The sequence below is a fragment of the Podarcis vaucheri genome (genome assembly GCF_965113315.1).
Source record: "Podarcis vaucheri genome assembly, chromosome: 14".
Classification (NCBI taxonomy): domain Eukaryota; kingdom Metazoa; phylum Chordata; class Lepidosauria; order Squamata; family Lacertidae; genus Podarcis; species Podarcis vaucheri.
Window position 1 is genome coordinate 6,299,163 of NC_138752.1, and position 20,195 is coordinate 6,319,357.

General features: G+C 43.3%; 1 protein-coding gene across 1 annotated transcript in view; it reads left to right on the forward strand.

Annotated features, from left to right (window-relative positions):
- Nucleotides 1-19,355, forward strand: part of ADAM10 (ADAM metallopeptidase domain 10) — a 54,420-nt gene extending 35,065 nt beyond the window's left edge. Inside the window, exons 9-16 of the mRNA XM_082198449.1 lie at nt 1,013-1,176; nt 2,633-2,816; nt 3,901-4,051; nt 6,667-6,850; nt 7,609-7,717; nt 9,306-9,526; nt 14,923-15,049; nt 17,011-19,355. Of these exons, the coding sequence (XP_082054575.1) occupies nt 1,013-1,176; nt 2,633-2,816; nt 3,901-4,051; nt 6,667-6,850; nt 7,609-7,717; nt 9,306-9,526; nt 14,923-15,049; nt 17,011-17,105 (1,235 nt within the window). The 3' untranslated portion in view covers nt 17,106-19,355. The remainder of the gene's footprint in view (nt 1-1,012; nt 1,177-2,632; nt 2,817-3,900; nt 4,052-6,666; nt 6,851-7,608; nt 7,718-9,305; nt 9,527-14,922; nt 15,050-17,010) is intronic.
- The last annotated feature ends 840 nt before the right edge of the window (nt 19,356-20,195 follow it).

Sequence of the window (20,195 nt, forward strand, 5' to 3'; positions counted from 1 at the left end):
CCTCAGTCCAAAATTAGATATTTTACTGAGGCATAGTTTGTAGGTCCCCCCTCTAAAATACTTGTCCTGCTAAAATCCTAAGATTATGTTCTTAGGGACCACAAGGGTCAGCTAGTTCAACTTCCTGCAATGCAGGAATGTGGGGCTTGAACCCACAAACCTGAGATTAAGATTCTCATGCTCTACTGATTGAACTATCCCAGTTGTGAGACCCTTTCCAAACTTGGCAACAGAATGGGAGGTCAGTGATACATGTTGGAGCAAAGAATCAAAACTTCAAATAGAGCCTGAATGGAATGATAGGATTGTGGAAAGTGGTCATAGGATCATGGAAAGCTGCCTTGCACTGAATGAGACCACTAGCCCATCTAGCTTGGCCTTGCCTACACTGACCAGCAGCCGCTCTCTAAGGCAGGCTTCCTCAACCTCGGCCCTCCAGATGTTTTTGGCCTACACTCCCATGATCCCTAGCTAGCAGGACCAGTGGTCAGGGATGATGGGAATTGTAGTCTCAAAACATCAGGAGGGCTGAGGTTGAGGAAGCCTGCTCTAAGGTCAATCAGCCAATTCGTAGGAAAAGCTCACTGTCAGTTTGTTGTTCTGTGGCAGAAGTTCTGTGTTGGAGATTATTCCAAATGATACTAGAGGTGGAGTAGTAAAATTACATAAACTAAAACAGTTCCTCACTTAACCCTAAGCAATGAAATGTCCACTTAAGTAAAGTGTGGAATGTGCCAGAAATTTGAACTTCTGATGGAAGGGAATGCTTTGCAGGGGATTAAACGTGGCCAATAAATCTGCCTGTCATTCACCATTTGTCTGCACAAAGAGCTTTGTTACAGTTGCTCCTTGCTAATTATGCCAGAATATAGGGTGAGATGTTTTGATAACAAAAGTAATGGCGAGAAAAGCTCTATTGTGGCATTTTCTTAACTGGAATATGTATTCATAGCTTTCTAGTGAATCTAGAATAATCCCCTTTTAAAATGTTTTTGCTTAATTTTAACTGCAGGGAGCTCTGGTGGTATATGTGAAAAGAGCAAGCTTTATTCTGACGGCAAAAAGAAATCCTTAAATACTGGCATCATCACAGTACAGAATTATGGTTCCCACGTCCCTCCTAAGGTCTCTCATATCACCTTTGCACATGAAGTTGGACATAACTTTGGTTCTCCAGTAAGTATGAGCGTTACAGCTGCATTCCTATCTGGCCCTGCTTCTACAGCAGATAAGGGGTACTCAAGAGTTGTGCTGAAATCCTCGCTTCCCGTTTTGTGTAAATAGAACTGATGTGAGTTGTGCTTCTCTCAAGTTAACAATTTGTTGCATCCAAGCCTTGACTCTTTAATTTGGGCAATCAGGAATTATCATACTTTCACAGTGCACTTATGACTGTGCAACAGAGCAAATGCTTCTCTCTCTCTCTCTCTGAAATGACATTTTAGAGCCTTTGCTATGGCATAGTTGAAAGAATACTGGCTTGTTCCTATACAGTTTGGCCTTGTTTTTCACAGCCTGCAGGGTCACATGTGCTAGCAAGCTTCTGCAAGATAGATGTTAACAAGGACTGAACTCTGCTTTCCAAGAACATGCCCTTTGCAAGCTTCAGTGAAATTACTAGGACTTGTATGAGATGTGGCAGGAGTAGTTTGCAATAACCATGTGGAATGTGCTGTTTGTATAAATACAAAGGCGGACACACTCTCTTGTGTGGACACAGTTATTGCAACTTGCCATGCTAAAATGTAAGCAATGATACATAGTCTGGTTAACATAATGTGGAGAATCCATTTCTTTGTCCTGGCTTTTGATAGTGTTAAATATAAATCTTATCACTTATGCCAATGTTTAAGAAAAAATCGCCACGTCTCTTATGGTTTATGTGACTAGCTTGTATTGATACTGAACACCTTCCACTGGGATATAAAACATGTTGGGATTAGCAATGCCAATTTATGCTGAACTTGGAGTTTGGATGCTCAAAGCATTTTGAAATATTAAAATGTTTTTTGTTTTCATAGAATCATAGAATGGTAGAGTTGGAAGGGGCCCATGGGTCATCTAGTCCAGCCCCCTGCAATGCAGGAATCTCAGCTAAAGCATCCATGACAGATGGCCATCCAACCTCTGCTTAAAAACCTCCAAGGAAGGAGAGCCCACAACCTTCCAAAGGGAGAATGTTCCACTGTCAAATAGCTCTTACTGCCAGAAAGTTTTTTCAAATGTTTGGTTGGAATCCCCTTGTAACTTGAAGCCATTGGTTTTATCTATTGCTAGAATGGTTTGTTGCAGTTTTAAGTCTAAATTTTACTTCAGTTGGTGCTCAGACTGTTCATATTGTGCAGATAAGGGGATAACATATTGGTTATTAATGGATAAACATATTAGTTATTAATGGATAGAAACAATCTATCGAATGTAACAAAAATATAATATTGCTTATGGGTGCTGGTTGGTGAATGTTCTATGAAAAGTTTTCACATTAATTCCAGGAAAACTGGCTGCAAATATCATTTCTCCCTAACCCTGCCTGCCTCTTATCCTGGGAACATTCACTCCTCCACTAACACTATTACTGTAAAGCTGCCTTTAAGACAACAGAAAATTAAACCGAGAATTATCTCTCTTGCAGCATGATTCTGGAACAGAATGCACTCCAGGAGAGTCTAAAAACTTGGGACAGAAAGAAAATGGCAATTACATCATGTATGCAAGAGCAACATCTGGGGACAAACTTAACAACAACAAATTCTCTATCTGTAGCGTTCGGAATATCAGTCAAGTTCTTGAAAAAAAGAGAAATAATTGTTTTGTTGGTAGGTCGATAATTCATCCATGTTTTTTGGGGGGAGGGTGATATGGGAATAGGGTATCAGTATGAAATCTAGAGTGTCTCAAGACTCCCCAATTTGTCATTTTTGAAATTTTCACTGGCCAGTTGTCCCTCCAATAGATTAAAAAGAAAGCCAAGCAAGCAAGAACCTTGCTTGTCACCAATAAACTACAGCTCTGCTTGTTCACAAGTGTGTCCCACCCCCTAAGCTCACATAGATGCTATTTTTCTGGGTCCTGTTCAGGGTGCTGGCATTTACCTTTAAAGACTCAAATGCCTGTCCCAACCTAGCCCTGTTTTGAGATCTGCTTGGAGCTCTTCTTCAAGGGCCCTTCTTAACAGATGTGCACTGTGTCACAACAAAGGAGAGGGTTTTTGTGTTGGTGGTGTCCTGATTGCAAAGCATCTTTTCACAAAGAAATGCACCACACCATTAAGTGGCAACCTTTTTACTCCTGGTTACGTTTCTGTATTCCCAGGCATATAAATGCATGCAGTGCCTTAGCCTATGGTTTAGCTGTTGCCAAATATTATTGCTAAAGTTACAATTTAAAGTTCCAGCAGAGATTCGGCAAGCATTCCTTTTGATTTGCAGGCATCACTTAAATATTCTTTCATGCCACAGGCCTATGTGGCTGTTCAAAGGATATTTTTTTTAACTGACTAGTCATTTTAAGAATTTTTTCGTACAGTTTTTTTTAGTTTATATTGCAGCATAGAAATACTTTTATCAATAAAATCATTATATTTGTTCACTATCTTGGAATCTACTGGATGAAGAGCAATATCCACATGTTTTGAGTAAATAGAACATTTTAAGCAACAACAAAAAATGCAACTTGGTACTCCCCCCCCCTGTGAAAGTCAGAGCAAGCTGATACCTGCCTCCTGCAACACACTCATTAGAAGCGTTCTGGGAAATGTTTCCCATACCTGCTCTGGTTATTTAAAAGGAATTTCCCTTTTGTTTTGGTTCAGTTAATCACTGTGACCTCCAGTGTTTCTCTAAATATCTCACAATATATGTTTAAGGGACAAAGTGTTCTGAAGATCTTCCTGCTTTTCAGAATCTGGTCAACCTATCTGTGGGAATGGATTGGTGGAGCAAGGAGAGCAGTGTGATTGTGGTTACAGTGACCAGTGTAAAGATGACTGTTGCTATGATGCAAACCAACCAGAAGACAAGAAGTGCAAACTAAAACCAGGCCAGCAGTGCAGGTATTGATGTCCAACTTGGTTTTCACTATCCAACTGCTTGATTATTGCTGCCCCTGAACATTTTGCCAATAAGTATCTGTAAACCACAATTTACAGTGGCAATTGAAATTATTCAACCCCCATTTCAAATTGTGTTTATTATCAAAATTAAAGACTTTCAGCTGTTTGCAGTGAGCAGATCAAACAGAAGCAATTGAAATAGCTCAATACAGTGGATGCTCCCCCAAATTCAGCTGGCATACTGGCTTCTCCAGTCTCACTATTACCCAACTCCCTGAATAGAATCCCTCACAACAGCACAAATACAACAGGTGTTGTCTCATGATGCTTGCTGTGTGCAAGGCCTGCCTGGGAACTGAATGCCCAGCACTGATGTGGAGCCTTTATGCCGTGCAGGCTCATTGGCACCCATTGCTGCCTCCTAAGGTGAGTAAGGTGCTGGCCTCATGTTCATCTTTGGCCAGTCTCTGTCGGGCTGCTAAGACTGGGGGCATATTTCAGGTCCCTGTGGATGGGATGTGGATGCACCTCTCTTTGGGGTGGAGGGGGTTCAGAGACCAGGGGTGGCGGCTGCCGCCTGGAGGACTCCCAAGGAGAGGAGGTGTCACAGAAAGAATGTAGTTGGTCAAGGGAGCCATGGACTCCGAAAGGTTGAAAACCCATGGGCCTAGGGGTTTGCTGAGCATCAAATTTGGCTGCATGTTAGAAATACAACGTAAGTCAAGAGAATGGTCCAAGAAGGTAAGGGAAGAGCTCATCGGCCTTCACAAACAAGGAGCAGGATACAAAAAGATAGTGAAGGCACTGAATGTTCCTAGAGGCACATAGTTGGGAACATAGTTTGCAAGCTCAAAGTTAAAGGAACAATGGTTACATTACCTGGATGGGGCAGGGGGGAAAAGCTATCTGTGGCACCAAGCAGATTTCTGAGAAGGCAGGCTGGGAAAAAATCTTGAGTGACTGCAAAAGAGCTGCAGCAAGTCTTGGTGGCAGCAGGCACTGAGGTTTTAGTGAGCACAGTAAGGCACGTACTAAATGCAGAAGGTTTCCATCCCAGAACTCCCAAGACGTACACCACTACAAAAGCACAAGAAAAGTCAGATCCAGTATGCTCAAAATCATATAAATAAGTCACAGAAGTTTTGGGATTCTGTTCTGTAGAGCAATGAAACAAAATTGGATTTTTTCAGCCCCATGGATCAGCGCTATATCTGGAGGAGGAAGAATGAAGCATACGCTGAGAAGAACCCAATGAAGCATGGTGGTGGCTCGGTGATGCTCTGGGGCTGCTTTGCATCCTCTGGCACTCAAAACTTGCAGTGTGTGGAAGGCAGGATGGATTCACTGAAGTATCAGGAAATCCTAGGAGGAAACATCGTGCTATCTGAGGAAGCTGAAGCTTGGACGTCACTAGACAGTGATCCCAAGCATACCTCAGATTCCACCAAGGTTTGATTGCAGAAGTCCTGGAAAGTTCTACAGTGGCCATCACAGTTACCTGACTTGAACCTCATAGAAAATCTCTGGTGGGATTTGAAGAAGGCGGTTGCAGCATGCAAATCCAAGAGTGTTACTGAACTGGAGGCCATTGCTCCTGAGGAATGGGCTAAGATTCCTCAGGAATTCTGCCGGAAACTGCTGTTTGGCTATGCATCTCTTTTGCAGAAGGTCATAGCAGCAAAAGGCTGCTACCTAAGTACTAAAGATACTTGCCCTGAAGGGGTTGAATAATAGTGAGACTGAAGAAGCCAATATAAGTTGCAATTTCAGCTGAATTTGGGGAAACCACTTGAAGCATCTGTTGTGTTGAGCTATTTCAATCGCTTTTGTTTGATTTGCTCATTGCAAACAGCTGAAAGTCTGCACATTTTGATAATAAACCTGATTTGCATTGGGGTTGAATAATTTTAATTGCCCTGATACATGTGAATAGAGTCACTTTTGAGGCTTTTCAGTAGTATATGAGTTTTTTTTTCAAGAACACCGGTGGTGACAAAGTCCATGTCTTTTTATATTGTCAATCATGCTAGCTTTAGTCTTCTTTTCTGGCTCTGCTTTTGAGTTCCAAATTCCAATTTTCTGTTTTCCTCCTGCCAGTGGTATAGAACACATCCCTTCTGTTTGGCCTTTGATTCAGCTGACTAGGCTGTTTGCTCCTATTGATGTTGTTACCTCTGTTTTGCTTTTGTTGAATATATTTTATTTATTTGTTGCCTTGAACACTTGAAAGGCAGCTAATAAATTATTTGAAACTGAAGGAAGTGCCACAAGTAGGGCTGAGTGTGTTACACGTGGAAGGGGGACCCACATGTTCTTTTCAGTGCCTTGTTCTTTTTACTACTGATTTAAGCTTTTGAATTCAGCTAAAAACTATCAATGAGACTTTAAACAACCCTGTTATACCCACAGTCATAGGGATTAAACAGTGTTAGGAGGCACCTTTTTAAGAGCAAGCTTATCGGTTAAAGTTTTGATCTATATTGGTGATGGGCTGTAGAACCAAAGCTAAAGTTAATCCTTCCAGCTAAATAATGAAAGGGCATGTGTGGGCTGAATAAGGGGACAGGAGGTACCTGTTAAGAAGTGGCAACTGAGTATTTCCCTCTCTTTTACAGCCCCAGTCAAGGTCCTTGTTGTACACCATCTTGTACATTCAGGGTTTTTGGAGCAAAGTGCCGAAATGATTCTGAGTGTGCGGAAGAAGGGAGGTGCAATGGCAACACTTCTTTCTGTCCAACATCTGCACCAAAGCCTAACTTGACGGACTGCAACAGAAATACACAAGTTTGCATAAATGGAGTAAGTCTTCTAGAGATGTTACAGAAAAGCTAAGGAATCAATTTCAGCTTACATGCTGCTGGCCCAGGATGATTGTATATTTCTCCCAGCTGGAATAAAGCATTTCCTTTATTGGGTAACAAGTGGAGAACCTGTGAAGTTTCTTACTGTTTAGGAAATGGCATTCTGAAGCTTTGCATTGTCAGGCCTTGTATTCTGCCCAGTCTATATCAAGTGCCACCAGCTGCTGCATCCAGTTTTATTATTTCCAGAGTGGGAAAGGTATTACTCTCTGTACCAAAAAAAGTTCACAATATATGGTGGTTCTTCCTGTACAAATGATGAATGAAGGAGCGTCTCCACCCCCATCGTTCTACCCGGACACTGAGGTCCAGCACCGAGGGCCTTCTGTCAGTTCCCTCTCTGCGAGAAGCCAAGTTACAGGGAACCAGGCAGAGGGCCTTCTCAGTAGTGGCACCCGCCCTGTGAAAAGCCCTCCCACCAGATGTCAAAGAGAAAAACAACTACCAGACTTTTAGAAGACATCTGAAGGCAGCCCTGTTTAGGGAAGCTTCTAATGTTTGATGTATCATAGTATTTTAATATTTTTTTGGAAGCCGCCCAGAGTGGCTGGGGAAGCCCAGCCAGATGGGCGGGGTATAAATAATAAATTATTATTATTATTATTATTATTATTATTATTACTACTACTACTACTACCTTAGGTTTTCTGGAATGTAAAGCATGTATGGAAGATAATAGTATATTTTCTTCTCTAGCAATGTGCTGGTTCTATCTGTGAGAAGTATGGTTTAGAAGAATGTACATGTGCCAGTACGGATGCAAAGGATGATAAAGAATTATGCCATGTATGCTGCATGGAGAAAAGTAAGTTCTCTTCGCATTAAAACATAAATAGTGTAAGCTTGGATTTTGATACTAGAATTTCAGATACTTTTATTTAATAAAACTGAAGCTGAGGAAAAGTTTGCAGAGTTATTCAGAGAACCTTACCATGAAGAAAGATGATTGCCTCAAGAGGTGGATCTTGTGTGCCATTAAGGACAGCCAAGTGTGAGGACACAATCAACTGAGAGGTCCTGGTAAAAGCACTTCTAGCCACTGAGGCTCCCTGGGATCCAGATTCATCCCCAGACTGTGCCACCTGAACAGGCAATTGACCAACATCTCTGACATGGAAGTCCCTCACTGACAATACCTCCATCCTGTCAGGGTTCAAGCTTGGCTTATTTTGTGCACAAGTTAAAGGTAAAGGTACCCCTGCCCGTATGGGCCAGTCGTGTCCGACTCTGGGGTTGCGCGCCCATCTCGCTTAAGAGGCTGGGGGCCAGCGCTGTCCGCCGACACTTCCGGGTCACGTGGCCAGCGTGATGAAGCTGCTCTGGCGAGCCAGCACCAGCGCAGCACACAGAAACGCCGTTTACCTTCCCGCTAGAAAGCGGTACCTATTTATCTACTTGCACTTAAGGGTGCTTTCGAACTGCTAGGTGGGCAGGAGCTGGGACCGAACGACGGGAGCTCACCCCGCCGCGGGGATTTGAACCGCCGACCATGCGATCAGCAAGTCCTAGGTGCTGAGGTTTTACCCACAGCGCCACCCGTGTCCTTGTGCACAAGCTTTCTTTATTTAAAAAATCTCTGCTCCTTTGCAGCAGGAAATGAAATTACTCATGTGAGAAACCATCCCAGTGCATTGTGTGCTATTCTACTAGTTCAAATGGTGTTCCTCTCTTTTCTCTTTCAACCACCAAAATGCCTTGGCTCAGTCCTGGTTGTAACACTTCAATCTCATGAAGACTATCCATTTAACTTGAGGGCAGGAGGAACCTCCAGCCCACCAACCTAATTAAGCTCACCAGACCTCTGAATTTGACCCATGAGGCCTTTCGGGCAAACTGGATCCATCTATCAGTTACCCAGTGACCTGTGATGTCAGGCGTAAAGATCTGTTATCTCTGATCTTGGCAGTAAGTGATGACAAGGGATCTCAGATCTTAGTGCTAAGTGCATCAGTACTTGTACCGAGATAAGCTTATATCTGGTCTTTAATGCTGTAGTGCTTAGCACTGAGATAACCAATAAGCCTCTGCCTGCTCTTTGTAAAAGGCAGCAAGATCTTAACCCATGATATGAGAAATGGCAACCCACTCTTGGAGCATTTCCATTCATCCACAGATTTCTTGCTTTGCAATCCTGGCTTGAATTTGAAGTGGGGTGGCAAAGGAAGAATCATGACACAACAAGTGATTGGCAGTTGTGTGGCCCCACCCACCTGTCAAAATGACCCATGGATCAATTTCCTACCCCTGATTTAAGTAATGATTGCTGTCCTGTACTTCTTACGTTCTTTCAATACACATGTAATTGTGGGCAGGCTGTTGCTTGTGATGCATTTTGTTGTATTGCTCTTCCTAAAAATAACATCTGTTCTTAAAATGTTTTTTGCTTTATCCAGTGCTTCCAGACTCCTGTGCAAGTACAGGATCTGCTAAATGGAAGAACTTCTTCGATCACAAAACTATTACCCTGCAGCCTGGGTCACCCTGCAATGATTTTAAGGGTTACTGTGATGTGTTCATGAGGTGTCGATTGGTAGATGCTGACGGCCCCTTAGCCAGGTTAAAGAAGGCCATTTTTAATCCAGAGCTGTATGAAAACATTGCAGAATGGATTGTTGTAAGTTTTTAAACATAAGAAATCTCTAATACTATGTTGTAAACTGTGGTAAAGCTTGCCATTTTCAGTTGTTTTGAATTTGAATTATTTCCCACCTCCAAAAAAAACCCCCTCTTTGATTGCCACAATTCTACAATGCTACCTTGATGAGTAGTGCTTTTACAAGAGCAGTAGTTCATTTTCTTCAGAGCCATTGTAGCATCTGCTTTGCTAATATGTAAATATTTACCCAAAGGGTAGCATGCTAGCAGTTTTATTGATGCACCACTAGGAGTCAGGTTCTCCCCCCCCCCCGCCCTCAATATGGATAATGGTAAAATTCTCCTGCAATCATACAGATTCTGCTTTAATAATGTTGTATGCTTTTTCTAATGAAGCAGAGTGGTAGTACACTGTTAAGTAAAGTGGGGTGGGAGGATGACGAAAAGCCATTAAGAATTGCTAGAAGCTCTACTCGTGAGCTCTTGTAATTTCTAGTTTTCAGAATTTGCTTATGTGTAACATTGGCCATGATTGCTGGGGCTGATGGGGCATATAGGTAGTTCAGCTACATCTGGAGAACCAAAGGTTCCCTGTATATTATATTATATTAATTATATTATATTATATTATATTATATTATATTATATTATATTGACACAAATAGATAGATATATTTAGATAGATATATTTAGACACAAATGGATAAAGCTTGTTGCCAGCTTTGGGTATGACAAGAGGTGAAAAAGGCTGTTGTGCACTTTCCAGGCTTTAGAAGACAGTGTGCTTTGTGGCTAGAACATTGGACTTGGTCCAGGAAGAGCTGGCTTAGATTCTTGCTTGGCCATGAAGCTTACTAGGTGACCTTAGGCAAGGCATGATTGGTCTTAGTACAGTGGGGGTTGACATGAGGGAAACTGCATAACCCTGTGCTTCTTAGAGGAAGGGTGAGATAAAGATCCAATAGGCAGGCACTGGTGCAGCTTCACTGATTTGTGTGCATCTGTATTGGCTGAGTGCCAGGAAAAATAGATTTTGATGTTTATATTTTCTATGCTGCTTTTCATTCAAATGAATCCCAAAGCAGCTTGCAAACAATAAATAATAGTAACATGGTAGAGCATAATAGAACATCACAAAAACAGCATGAATCAAATGAAATAAGTAAAAAATCATCAATATAATAATTACAATCTATAAAACACTATTAACAAAACAGCAACTAAAAAGCAAGCTGCACTGTAATTAAAGCAAAAGTCATATGATTAACAAATCAATACAGCATGTATAATCTATAAAACAGTATTAACAACATGAACAAAAAAGCAGCCCAAAATACACTAAGCTCTGTTAAATTCATACTGCACCCCCATGAATCATATTCTTTCACTCTGTTCAGCGCATTGAAATACAGTGGTACCTCAGGTTACATATGCTTCAGGTTACATACACTTCAGTTTACAGACTCTGCTAATCCAGAAATAGTGCTTCAGGTTAAGAACTTTGCTTCAGGATAAGAACAGAAATTGTGCTTCAGCGGCATGGCAGCAGCAGGAGGCCCCATTAACTAAAGTGGTGCTTCAGGTTAAGAACAGTTTCAGGTTAAGTACGGACCTCCGGAACGAATTAAGTACTTAACCCGAGGTACCACTGTTCACATGTGCATAACACATCCCTTCTGACGGTTCTTCAGACCAGACATGGGCCACACTGGTGAAACCAGCCACCCTCTGATGGAAACAGAGTCTCTCCTCAGAGTTTGGAAACAGCTCTCTTATAAAATCTAGGGCTGGACGGTGGGGCAAAGCAGGTGGGAAAAGCCATTACCTGCTGGCCAACTTAGTGTCTCTCTCACAGTTCTTCCTCTGGATATTACTGTGTTTCATTTCACATTTTCCCTTTATTCCAGGAGAACAGGAAATGTTATGTTATAATGAAACATTTTCAGGGTTGTTTAGGAATGGAAAAGAATGGGAATTGCCAGATAAGAAATTTTCATACACACACTCAGTAGCTAGGTTTATTGCAGTAATATGTTTTTGACCTAGCACATTTTCCAAACAGTGACCATTGCCCGTGTCCATGGGCGTAGCCAGGATTTTTGTTAAGGGGGGCAGAATTTTGTTGGAGGAAGCAGAACCTCAGTTAAGTATTTTTATTGATTTTTATTGATATGTGCAACTTGGGGCTGCACCCCCCAGCTAAGCCCATGCCCATGTCCTTTAAATCTGGTCTCTTGAGGGGCTGATTCTCACCTCATTACATTAGAGAAGCTCTGCCATTGTCTTACCATGGTTGGTGGCTTGTTCAGGCCTGGATGCCACTGCATTCCTTTATTCCTGCTGAATTGTGATTGTCAGACACGTTCTGTTTCGTCTGGTGACCAGTCAGCCTCCATATCTGTACTACTTCTAATGAGACCTCATGGGAGACAGGTCGTGCAGTCAGCTCTTCCTTAGCAGCTCTCAGTTTTGTGTGCAGTAAATGGTAGTTGGTAGAATTCTTTGGTGCCCTCTGATTTCCGAATCTATAGCTGCTGTATATGTCTCAGTTGTAAATGGTTCTTTATACACTGCCAAAGTGCAGCCATTTCAGCTTCCTTTTGCCACCTTACTCTGAATCTGGCCAATCTAACTGCTGGTGCAGTATCCATCTTTTCTTCTCTTAACAAATTTTATGTTTGGTCACTGTTTTTAAAAATTTCAATAAAATGTTGTCCTGTTCCAGTTTTATCTTCAGCATTTCCAGGTACAGGGCACATTGTTAGCTCTAACATGCAACTTGGGGCTAAGGTTTAAATATTTTGCCATACAAGTATGTACTGTGTACCTGGGCATGGAAAGAAGGTCTCTGCCTCCTTTCATCACTGATGTATCACTTAGCCAAAATGATTAACATAATTCCCAAATGCCAAGTCAGAATAGCACCTGTGGCCAGCCCTCTGCTCTCAGGAGATTTGCATATGATGAGTGCCCTTTGTGACACAGATTACAGCAGTGTTTCCCAACCGGTGTTCCGCGGCACACTAGTGTGCCGCGAGACGTTGCCTGGTGTGCCGTGGGAGGGAGGCGGGTGAGTCAGGCGGCGAGAGGCGGGGCGGCGGCGGCGAGGAGAGGCCGCCCAGCACGGGGCTCTCGCCGTCTGCCTGCCTGCCTGGCTGCCTGCGTGGCGCTGACGTCACGGGGCTGTAACGTGCCCCACATAGGCACACGCGGGGCGGCGAGCGAGCTCCCTCCCACATCCCATCACCGCTCGCTTCGGCCTACTGGGCTGTCGCAGGCGGAAGGCCTGCGCATGCACGAGGTTTTCGCGCCTTCGGGATTCCCTTCACGCCTTCCTCCTCCCGGGTCCTTGAGAGCGCGGGAAGCGGCAGCGCGAGACTGGCGTTGAGCCTGGTAGGTATTGCGCTTGCCAAGGCAGTCATTTGGGAAATGAAAACTTGCAAAGCAAGCAACCAGTTCAATCTGAAATACGTGTATGCTTAATATCCTGTATCTGAAACCTGTTCTGCCCCCTCCCCCACACTTGGTGCCATTTTCATCTACACATGCAGCAGAGTAAGTTGACCCAGAATAGTACCAATTCAGATGGCAGATGGGAGAATGACAGTGCTGAATGCTTTCCCATGTAGAACAGTCCCTGCAAATAAAAACCTAGCATATTTGGAAGAGGGATGCTAGCCTAACCATTACCTTCTATGCTGTTACTATTTTTTTATTTTTTTTAACATAAGTGTCAGGGGATGATTAGCTGCTTGTGCTTAAAATTGTGCCCCCTCAGAGTTTGTGCGGCTCCACAAACCTCTGTGTGTGACAGAGCTCCTCAGACATGTCTGCTCTAGTCACTAGTAGAGTCTGACAGTGGCTGCCTGCGGAAGCGTTTCCAGCAAAGAAGCTCCTTAACGGAAACGCGTCTCCTGGACTCACGACGTGGCAGCTTCCGGCGAAGTATGGGTCTCCCTACAGTTGCTTCTGACACCTCCCCGCTATTTTCGCTGGACGTGTCTCTCACCCCTTTCTCTCCCCTGCTGTTTCCTGCCTGGGCTGCTGCGTCTCTCTCAGCATTACTGAGATCCTCCTCCAGAGACCCCTCGCTCCCCCTGCTGGTCCCTGCTTTGGCTGCTGACTCTCTCCCAGTCTCTGGGAGCCCTACCAACTCCCTTTCCTCTGATGTCAGTTCCCTGACAATAAGTAAAAAGTGACCTTTCCCCATCTGGCATGGTGGTGTGCCTCGAGATTTTTTTCATGAAACAAGTGTGCCTTTGCCCAAAAAAGGTTGGGAAACACTGGATTACAGAACAGAGAATGGGACCTTTTTCCCCACCCCAATTCCCACCCTGTCTGCCCACAGGAGATTCACTTCTATAATATATAAAAAGTGAGATGTCACTCGTCTCTTATTTGTTTTTCCTGCTCTTGTCCTGTGTTCTGTCTTTTTCTCTCTCAAATGCTACTCTCCCCAGCGAAATGCAGCTGCCATTGTCACAACCCACCAGTGTCCTCTTCCAATCTCTCCTCCTTTAGTAATTCTATTAGTGCGGTATTGTCTAGTTTTTCCTATGGAGTTTGGGCAGTTTCCAAGATGGAGCTTAACCTTTTATTCTCTATATCAGTCCTGGGAAAATTCACTTTTCTAGACTCAAGTCAGTTTACTTTTTTGGAAAATGATTGCATTAATATATGGGTGACTGCTCTTGATTTTAACCTGCAAATTCAAATTGAATTAAAGCCAGAGAATGTAGTGGAGAAACTTCAACACAATAATTAGATTTGCTAATGGTTAAATGGCTTTTGCTTTGCAATTTGTGAATCGTCCAACTTCAGCCTTGTTTCTAGTGCTGGGGTGGGGGAGGTGTGAGGAGGGCAAGTGCCTGTCCTGAGAAAGCAGATGACCTGTCCAGGTTTGGGTAGTTGAACTGGTTTCTGGATTCATTTGCCTCCCTCCTGAGAACTTTACCCATTTGATTTTTCCTTTAGTGCTGTAACTGCTTTTATAACCATCTAAACCACTCCCAGGTATGCTTTTATAAAAGGTTTAACCAAACAGTAGGTGGTTGACAGGCCCTCAACGATGCTGCTTCGTTCAGCTTTACTTGATATAGTCAAAACAAGCCACCTACTCTCCTTTCATTGCTGGGGTCTGCATGCCCTCTGCTGCCACCACCAGACCCCCTTCTGGTGGACCATAGAGTAAGGCAGGTGGGCTGCAGCTGAGGAGCCAGCAGCAAAGGCTGGGATCCATGGGCCTCTCCCCAACTCCATGGGGGCTCTCAGGGGTCCTAGAATCTCATTCATAGAGACCTCTGGTGGCATTTGAGGAATAAAGCTATCTCTTTGCACTGATTTTAAGATGCAGTAGGGTTGTACATGCACATCTATCTTAAAAATAGTCTTTTGTGTTCTGTCACAATATTTCAGATATACTGGTGGGCTGTCCTGCTTATGGGGATTGCACTGATCATGTTTATGGCCGGTTTCATTAAGATATGCAGTGTTCATACCCCAAGCAGCAACCCAAAGCTGCCACCACCTAAACCTCTCCCAGGTAAGCACCTTCATGTTGTGACTTCTGTAAATTCTGTATAACCTCTTCTGTATAATGGAAAATGTCACTGGCACCTTGTAGTAGTTGCACTATGAAAGGGCAGGGCTGTGTTTCTTCAAAATGCTCTTGTATATAGAAGAGGAAAACCTATGAGAAGGTGCTGCCCTATTGGATACTCAGAGGCTTAAAAGTCAGTTGTCCCTTCAGCTGTCAAATCTTTGTGGACTTAGTATAATGGGTGGTATCCTTAACTCCTTCACACTAATGGGCTTGTACTGCCTCTAAAGGAGTAGGTATGAAGCTTATGTTATTGGAAGTGCAAATGACCTAGGTGGCCGTTACCTGTTTAGTCTGGTGCAACAGCTGTATCTGATAGCCCATGTGTTGCTAACATTGAGAATGGATTACTGCAATGTGCTCTGTGTGGGCCTTGTTCACATAGGACAAGCTAGGACAGAATGCAGCAGCTAGACTACTGATGAGGGCAGAAAGCTGGCAGCATGTGACACCTCTGCTAAAACTTCTGTACTGGTTGCCCATGTGCTTACAGGGCCAGGTTCAATAATAATAATAATAATTTATTATTTGTACCCCGCCCATCTGGCTGGGTCTCCCCAGCCACTCTGGGCGGCTTCCATAGAAACAAAAAATACAGTAAAATATCACAGATTAAAAACTTCCCTGAACAGGGCTGCTTTAAGATGTCTTCTAAATGTCAGGTAGTTATTTATCGCTTTGACATCTGATGGGAGGGCGTTCCACAGGGCGGGCGCCATTACCGAGAAGGCCCTCTGCCTGGTTCCCTGTAGCTTTGCTTCTCGCAGTGAGGGAACTGCCAGAAGGCCCTCGGCGCTGGACCTCAGCGTCCGGGCAGAACGATGGGGGTGGAGACGCTCCTTCAGGTATACTGGGCCGAGGCCGTTTAGGGCTTTAAAGGTCAACACCAGCACTTTGAATTGTGCTCAGAAATGTACTGGGAGCCAATGTAGGTCTTTCAAGACCGGTGTTATGTGGTCTCGGCGGCCGCCCCCAGTCACCAGTCTAGCTGCTGCATTCTGGATTAGTTGTAGTTTCCGAGTCACCTTCAAAGGTAGCCCCACGTAGAGCGCATTGCAGTAGTCCAAGCGGGAGATAACTAGAGCATGCACCACTTTGGCGAGACAGTCCGCGGGCAGGTAGGGTCTCATCCTGCGTACCAGATGGAGCCGGTAGACAGCAGCCCTGGACACAGAATTGACCTACACCTCCATGGACATCTGTGAGTCCAAAATGACTCCCAGGCTGCGCACCTGGTCCTTCAGGGGCACAGTTACCCTATTCAGGACCAGGGAGTCCTCCACACCAGCCCACCCCCTGTCCCCCCAAAACAGTACTTCTGTCTTGTCAGGATTCAACTTCAATCCATTAGCCGCCATCCATCCTCCAACCGCCTCCAGGCACTCACACAGGACCTTCAAGGTTCTTGTGTTGATAAACAAAACTCAGGATGCTTTAAGGACTGCCTGAGCTGTTGTATTACAGCCCAATCACGGAGAACATCCAGAGGAGAGCTGTTGTCCTCTGTGTTGCAGGGGCCTCACTGGCCTCAGCCTAGAGATCAGACTTTTTGTGTCACCACCAGTCCCATGCTGTGGAGCACTCCACCAGCAGAAACTGAGCAGGCATTTTGACTTTCAGGCTTCACCTGGCAACTTACTTTATGCTGACAGGCCTTTGCAGTTGCATAAAATGGTCGTCTCAACCACTGTTTTGCTTTTCCCTTGTTTAATGTACCCCCCCCCCCCGATGTTTTGCAGGAAGAGGGAGAACTGATCTAGAGCACTCTGTGCTTGGCATCTTTGTTCTTACCTTAGACAGGCAATCAAAGGCCTTGCACATTTGCATATAACACAGTAAGCCTTAGGTTTTGACTAGTGTCTAAACAGGCAATATGTTTTTTAAAACTATGCTTTTTTCTGCAGGCACTTTGAAGCGAAGGAGACCGCCCCAAACAGCTCAGCCTCCTCCACGCCAGAGGCCCCGAGAGAGTTATCAGATGGGACACATGAGACGTTAAGTGCTGTTTTTTGCCTTGGTTCTTCCTAGTGCCTACAGTGGGAAAATTTCACTCCAAAGAAAACCTATATTAAGTCATTGTCCCTGGTCTAACTTTCAACTAAAAAGCAGAAGAAAGAAAAAAAGGCAAGATGTGGAGATGTTCAATGCTCGCATTTCCCTGCCCAGAAAGAGAAGCGGCTGATCTTGAAGCAGATTTTTAACCGCCTTCAGCACCATGATTTCGACCTTCTCCTCCCTGTGCTCTTCGTTGTTGCCTTTTCTTCACTTGGAGGCAAACATGGCTCTTGTGAAACTCCTCTTCACATGAATTAAAGCATATATTTTTCAACTGTTGAGGCTAGGAAGCTAGACATTGGAGACATTACTTTGCCAATGTACATAAAATGTTATATGCAGACATTGTATTTCTCATGTACACCTGTACTTCTGTGTGCAATTGTAAAACAAGAGAATTGCAATATGGATGTTTCTTTGTATTATAAACCTTTTACGCTCTTAATGAAGAAATTACTGTTTAATTGACATACTCAGGATAACAGAGGTTGAAGGTGTATAAAAGTCTGGATTCTGTAATGCTTTATGCAGGAATTGTGAATCAGTTCGAATCCTTTTTTAAATGTATCTATATTATGGTCAGAATTACTGCTAACATTCACTCTGGATGCAAAACCCAGATTTCTCATCCTGCACAAGCCCCACTAACATGAACAAAGCTCTGCTCTGATCCAAAGGGGGCTTGTGGAGGAAACGTTTCCTCTGGATTGTGCTTTCTCTCTCGCATTGTGCCGCTGCTGTCCTGGGGATAGCACATGCCAGAATGTTCCCATCATTAATTTTTATGTAAAATATATGATTTCTGAGAGCTCAGCATAAGTATTTTCCAAAAAAAGGAAGAAAAAAATCTTTGCCTGTTAAATGATCGACTTCTTTTTTCATGCTTTGGTAGAAAGACAAGTGTGTTCTATTTTTCCTCAGAAGATTGCAACTGACTTTCTTTGATATGCTCTGATAGTCTTAATATGTGGTAATTAGGTTCCCAGTTCTGACAGATATGGGAGAGATGAAAAGTTGTTTAATTTTTTTGTTTAAGTATTTTGGTAATTCTTCAGCATGATACTGTTCTTAAGGATAACCACTAAAACAAAAGTAACTGCTGCAGAGTCTGCTGTAGTTGTGTTTTAATTGTGTAGGCTGGGGAATGTCCACAAAAGGCGCTTAAAGGAGTCCGGAAGCTCAACAGCACAATGGCCCAAAGTTTTTATTATGAGTGTAAATAATTGGCATTTTAAAACAAAGTAGAAACAAAAGCAATGTCATAATATGCTTAACTGCTATGCAGGAAATGGAAGAGGGCATTATTCAAGCTTGTGATACACTGCTTCTGTTTTTCCAAAAGCACCAAGCTAATTAGGGAACAAATGGCTGTAAAAATATTTCTGGCTTTGCTTGGGAAGCAAATTTTATTAAGGGGTTGGCCAGGGTTTTGTTTTGTTTTCCAAGAGTATACAGTTTACACACACATTCTCATAATGTGAAGCAAGCCAGCAAGGCCAAAAATGTTAAAAGAATATAATGAAATCTCTTCCTTGTAAAACTTGTACAGTATGTGGTGACTTTTTTCAAAATACAGCTTTTTTGTACATGGTTTAGAGACAAATTTTGTACATGAAACCCCCAGACCAATAGACTATAAATAATTCTGAAGGATCTTAACTAGTTAGAAATCTGTAGTTGCTTTTAAACCATTTTAAAATACATTTTGGGGTGGTTCTGTTCTTGTTCTGTTCTTCAGACTGTGCAAAGGCTGGAAGCTAGGTTTGCATTTCTAAAATGGTGACTTTTGTTCTGCAAGAGTTCATAGTAACTTCTTGAGTGTGGTAGATCTTGGAACATGTAAATTCCTTGCTTGTAATGTTCTCCTGTGGCTAGGGTGCCTGGCAGAGAGCTGGCTACCCTGTTTTATTTTGGGTCTAAGTTTCATGTTTTCTGCAAAGAGAAAAGTGCACTGAACTCTCCACTACAAGTTAAGATGTGGTAAATTAAAACAAGATTATCAAGGCAAATTGCAATCTAATACTACTGTCAGTTTAATGTCCACTGTGTTTTATACAGTATCCTTTTTTTTTTTTTGGTTCACTTTGGAAATTTTTACTAAAAAGTTGCAAAAATAAAATAAAGTATTGTGCAAACAAATGTAAGGTTTTTTTTAAAACTTGAGATGCATTAATAAATAGACCTGATGAAATCACCCTGGAAGTTGAGCTCTTTCTCAGAATTGAAGGGCAGTCAATTCTGATGTGCCTTCCTACATTTCACTGCCAGAAGCAGGCTGTGCTTCTTAGTAAAGGTAAAGGTACCCCTGCCCGTACGGGCCAGTCTTGTCAGACTCTAGGGTTGTGCGCTCAGCTCACTCTAGAGGCCAGGAGCCGGCGCTGTCAACAGACACTTCCGGGTCACGTGGCCAGTGTGACATCGCTGCTCTGGCGATCCTGCACCAGAGCAGCTCACGGAATGCCGTTTACCTTCCCACTATAAAGTGGTACCTATTTATCTACTTGCACTTAAGAGTGCTTTCGAACTGCTAGGTGGGCAGGAGCTGGGACCGAAAGACGGGAGCTCACCCCGCCGAGGGGATTCGAACCGCCGACCATATGATCAGCAAGTCCTAGGCACTGTGGTTTTACCCACAGCGCCACCCGCGTCTTGTGCTTCTTAGTAGATCTCATTTTATTGGTGTGGCTCAAAAAGGGGGGGTCTCAGTTAAACATGCCCCAAATCATACTGCTGCTGTATCTGCAAATGCTTCATCCAGGCCTGTAAAACTTTATCTCAGTACAGTGCTATGGTGTGATTATCAAAATATTTGTGCTTTATTGAAACGTGTTTGTGGGTTAGAGGCTCGTGTGCATGCGTGTATGTGTGTGTGTGTGTATGTGTGTTTTTTAAGGGATGGATTGGACTATTTCTGATCAATGTCAATTTTATTAGTGCAACACTATGCATTGGTGGGTGGACTGCACAAGTAAACTGATCAGAGCAATTAGTTCTGGGCACTTGAGTGATGTGAGGCTTTGACCTCAGTCTTAAA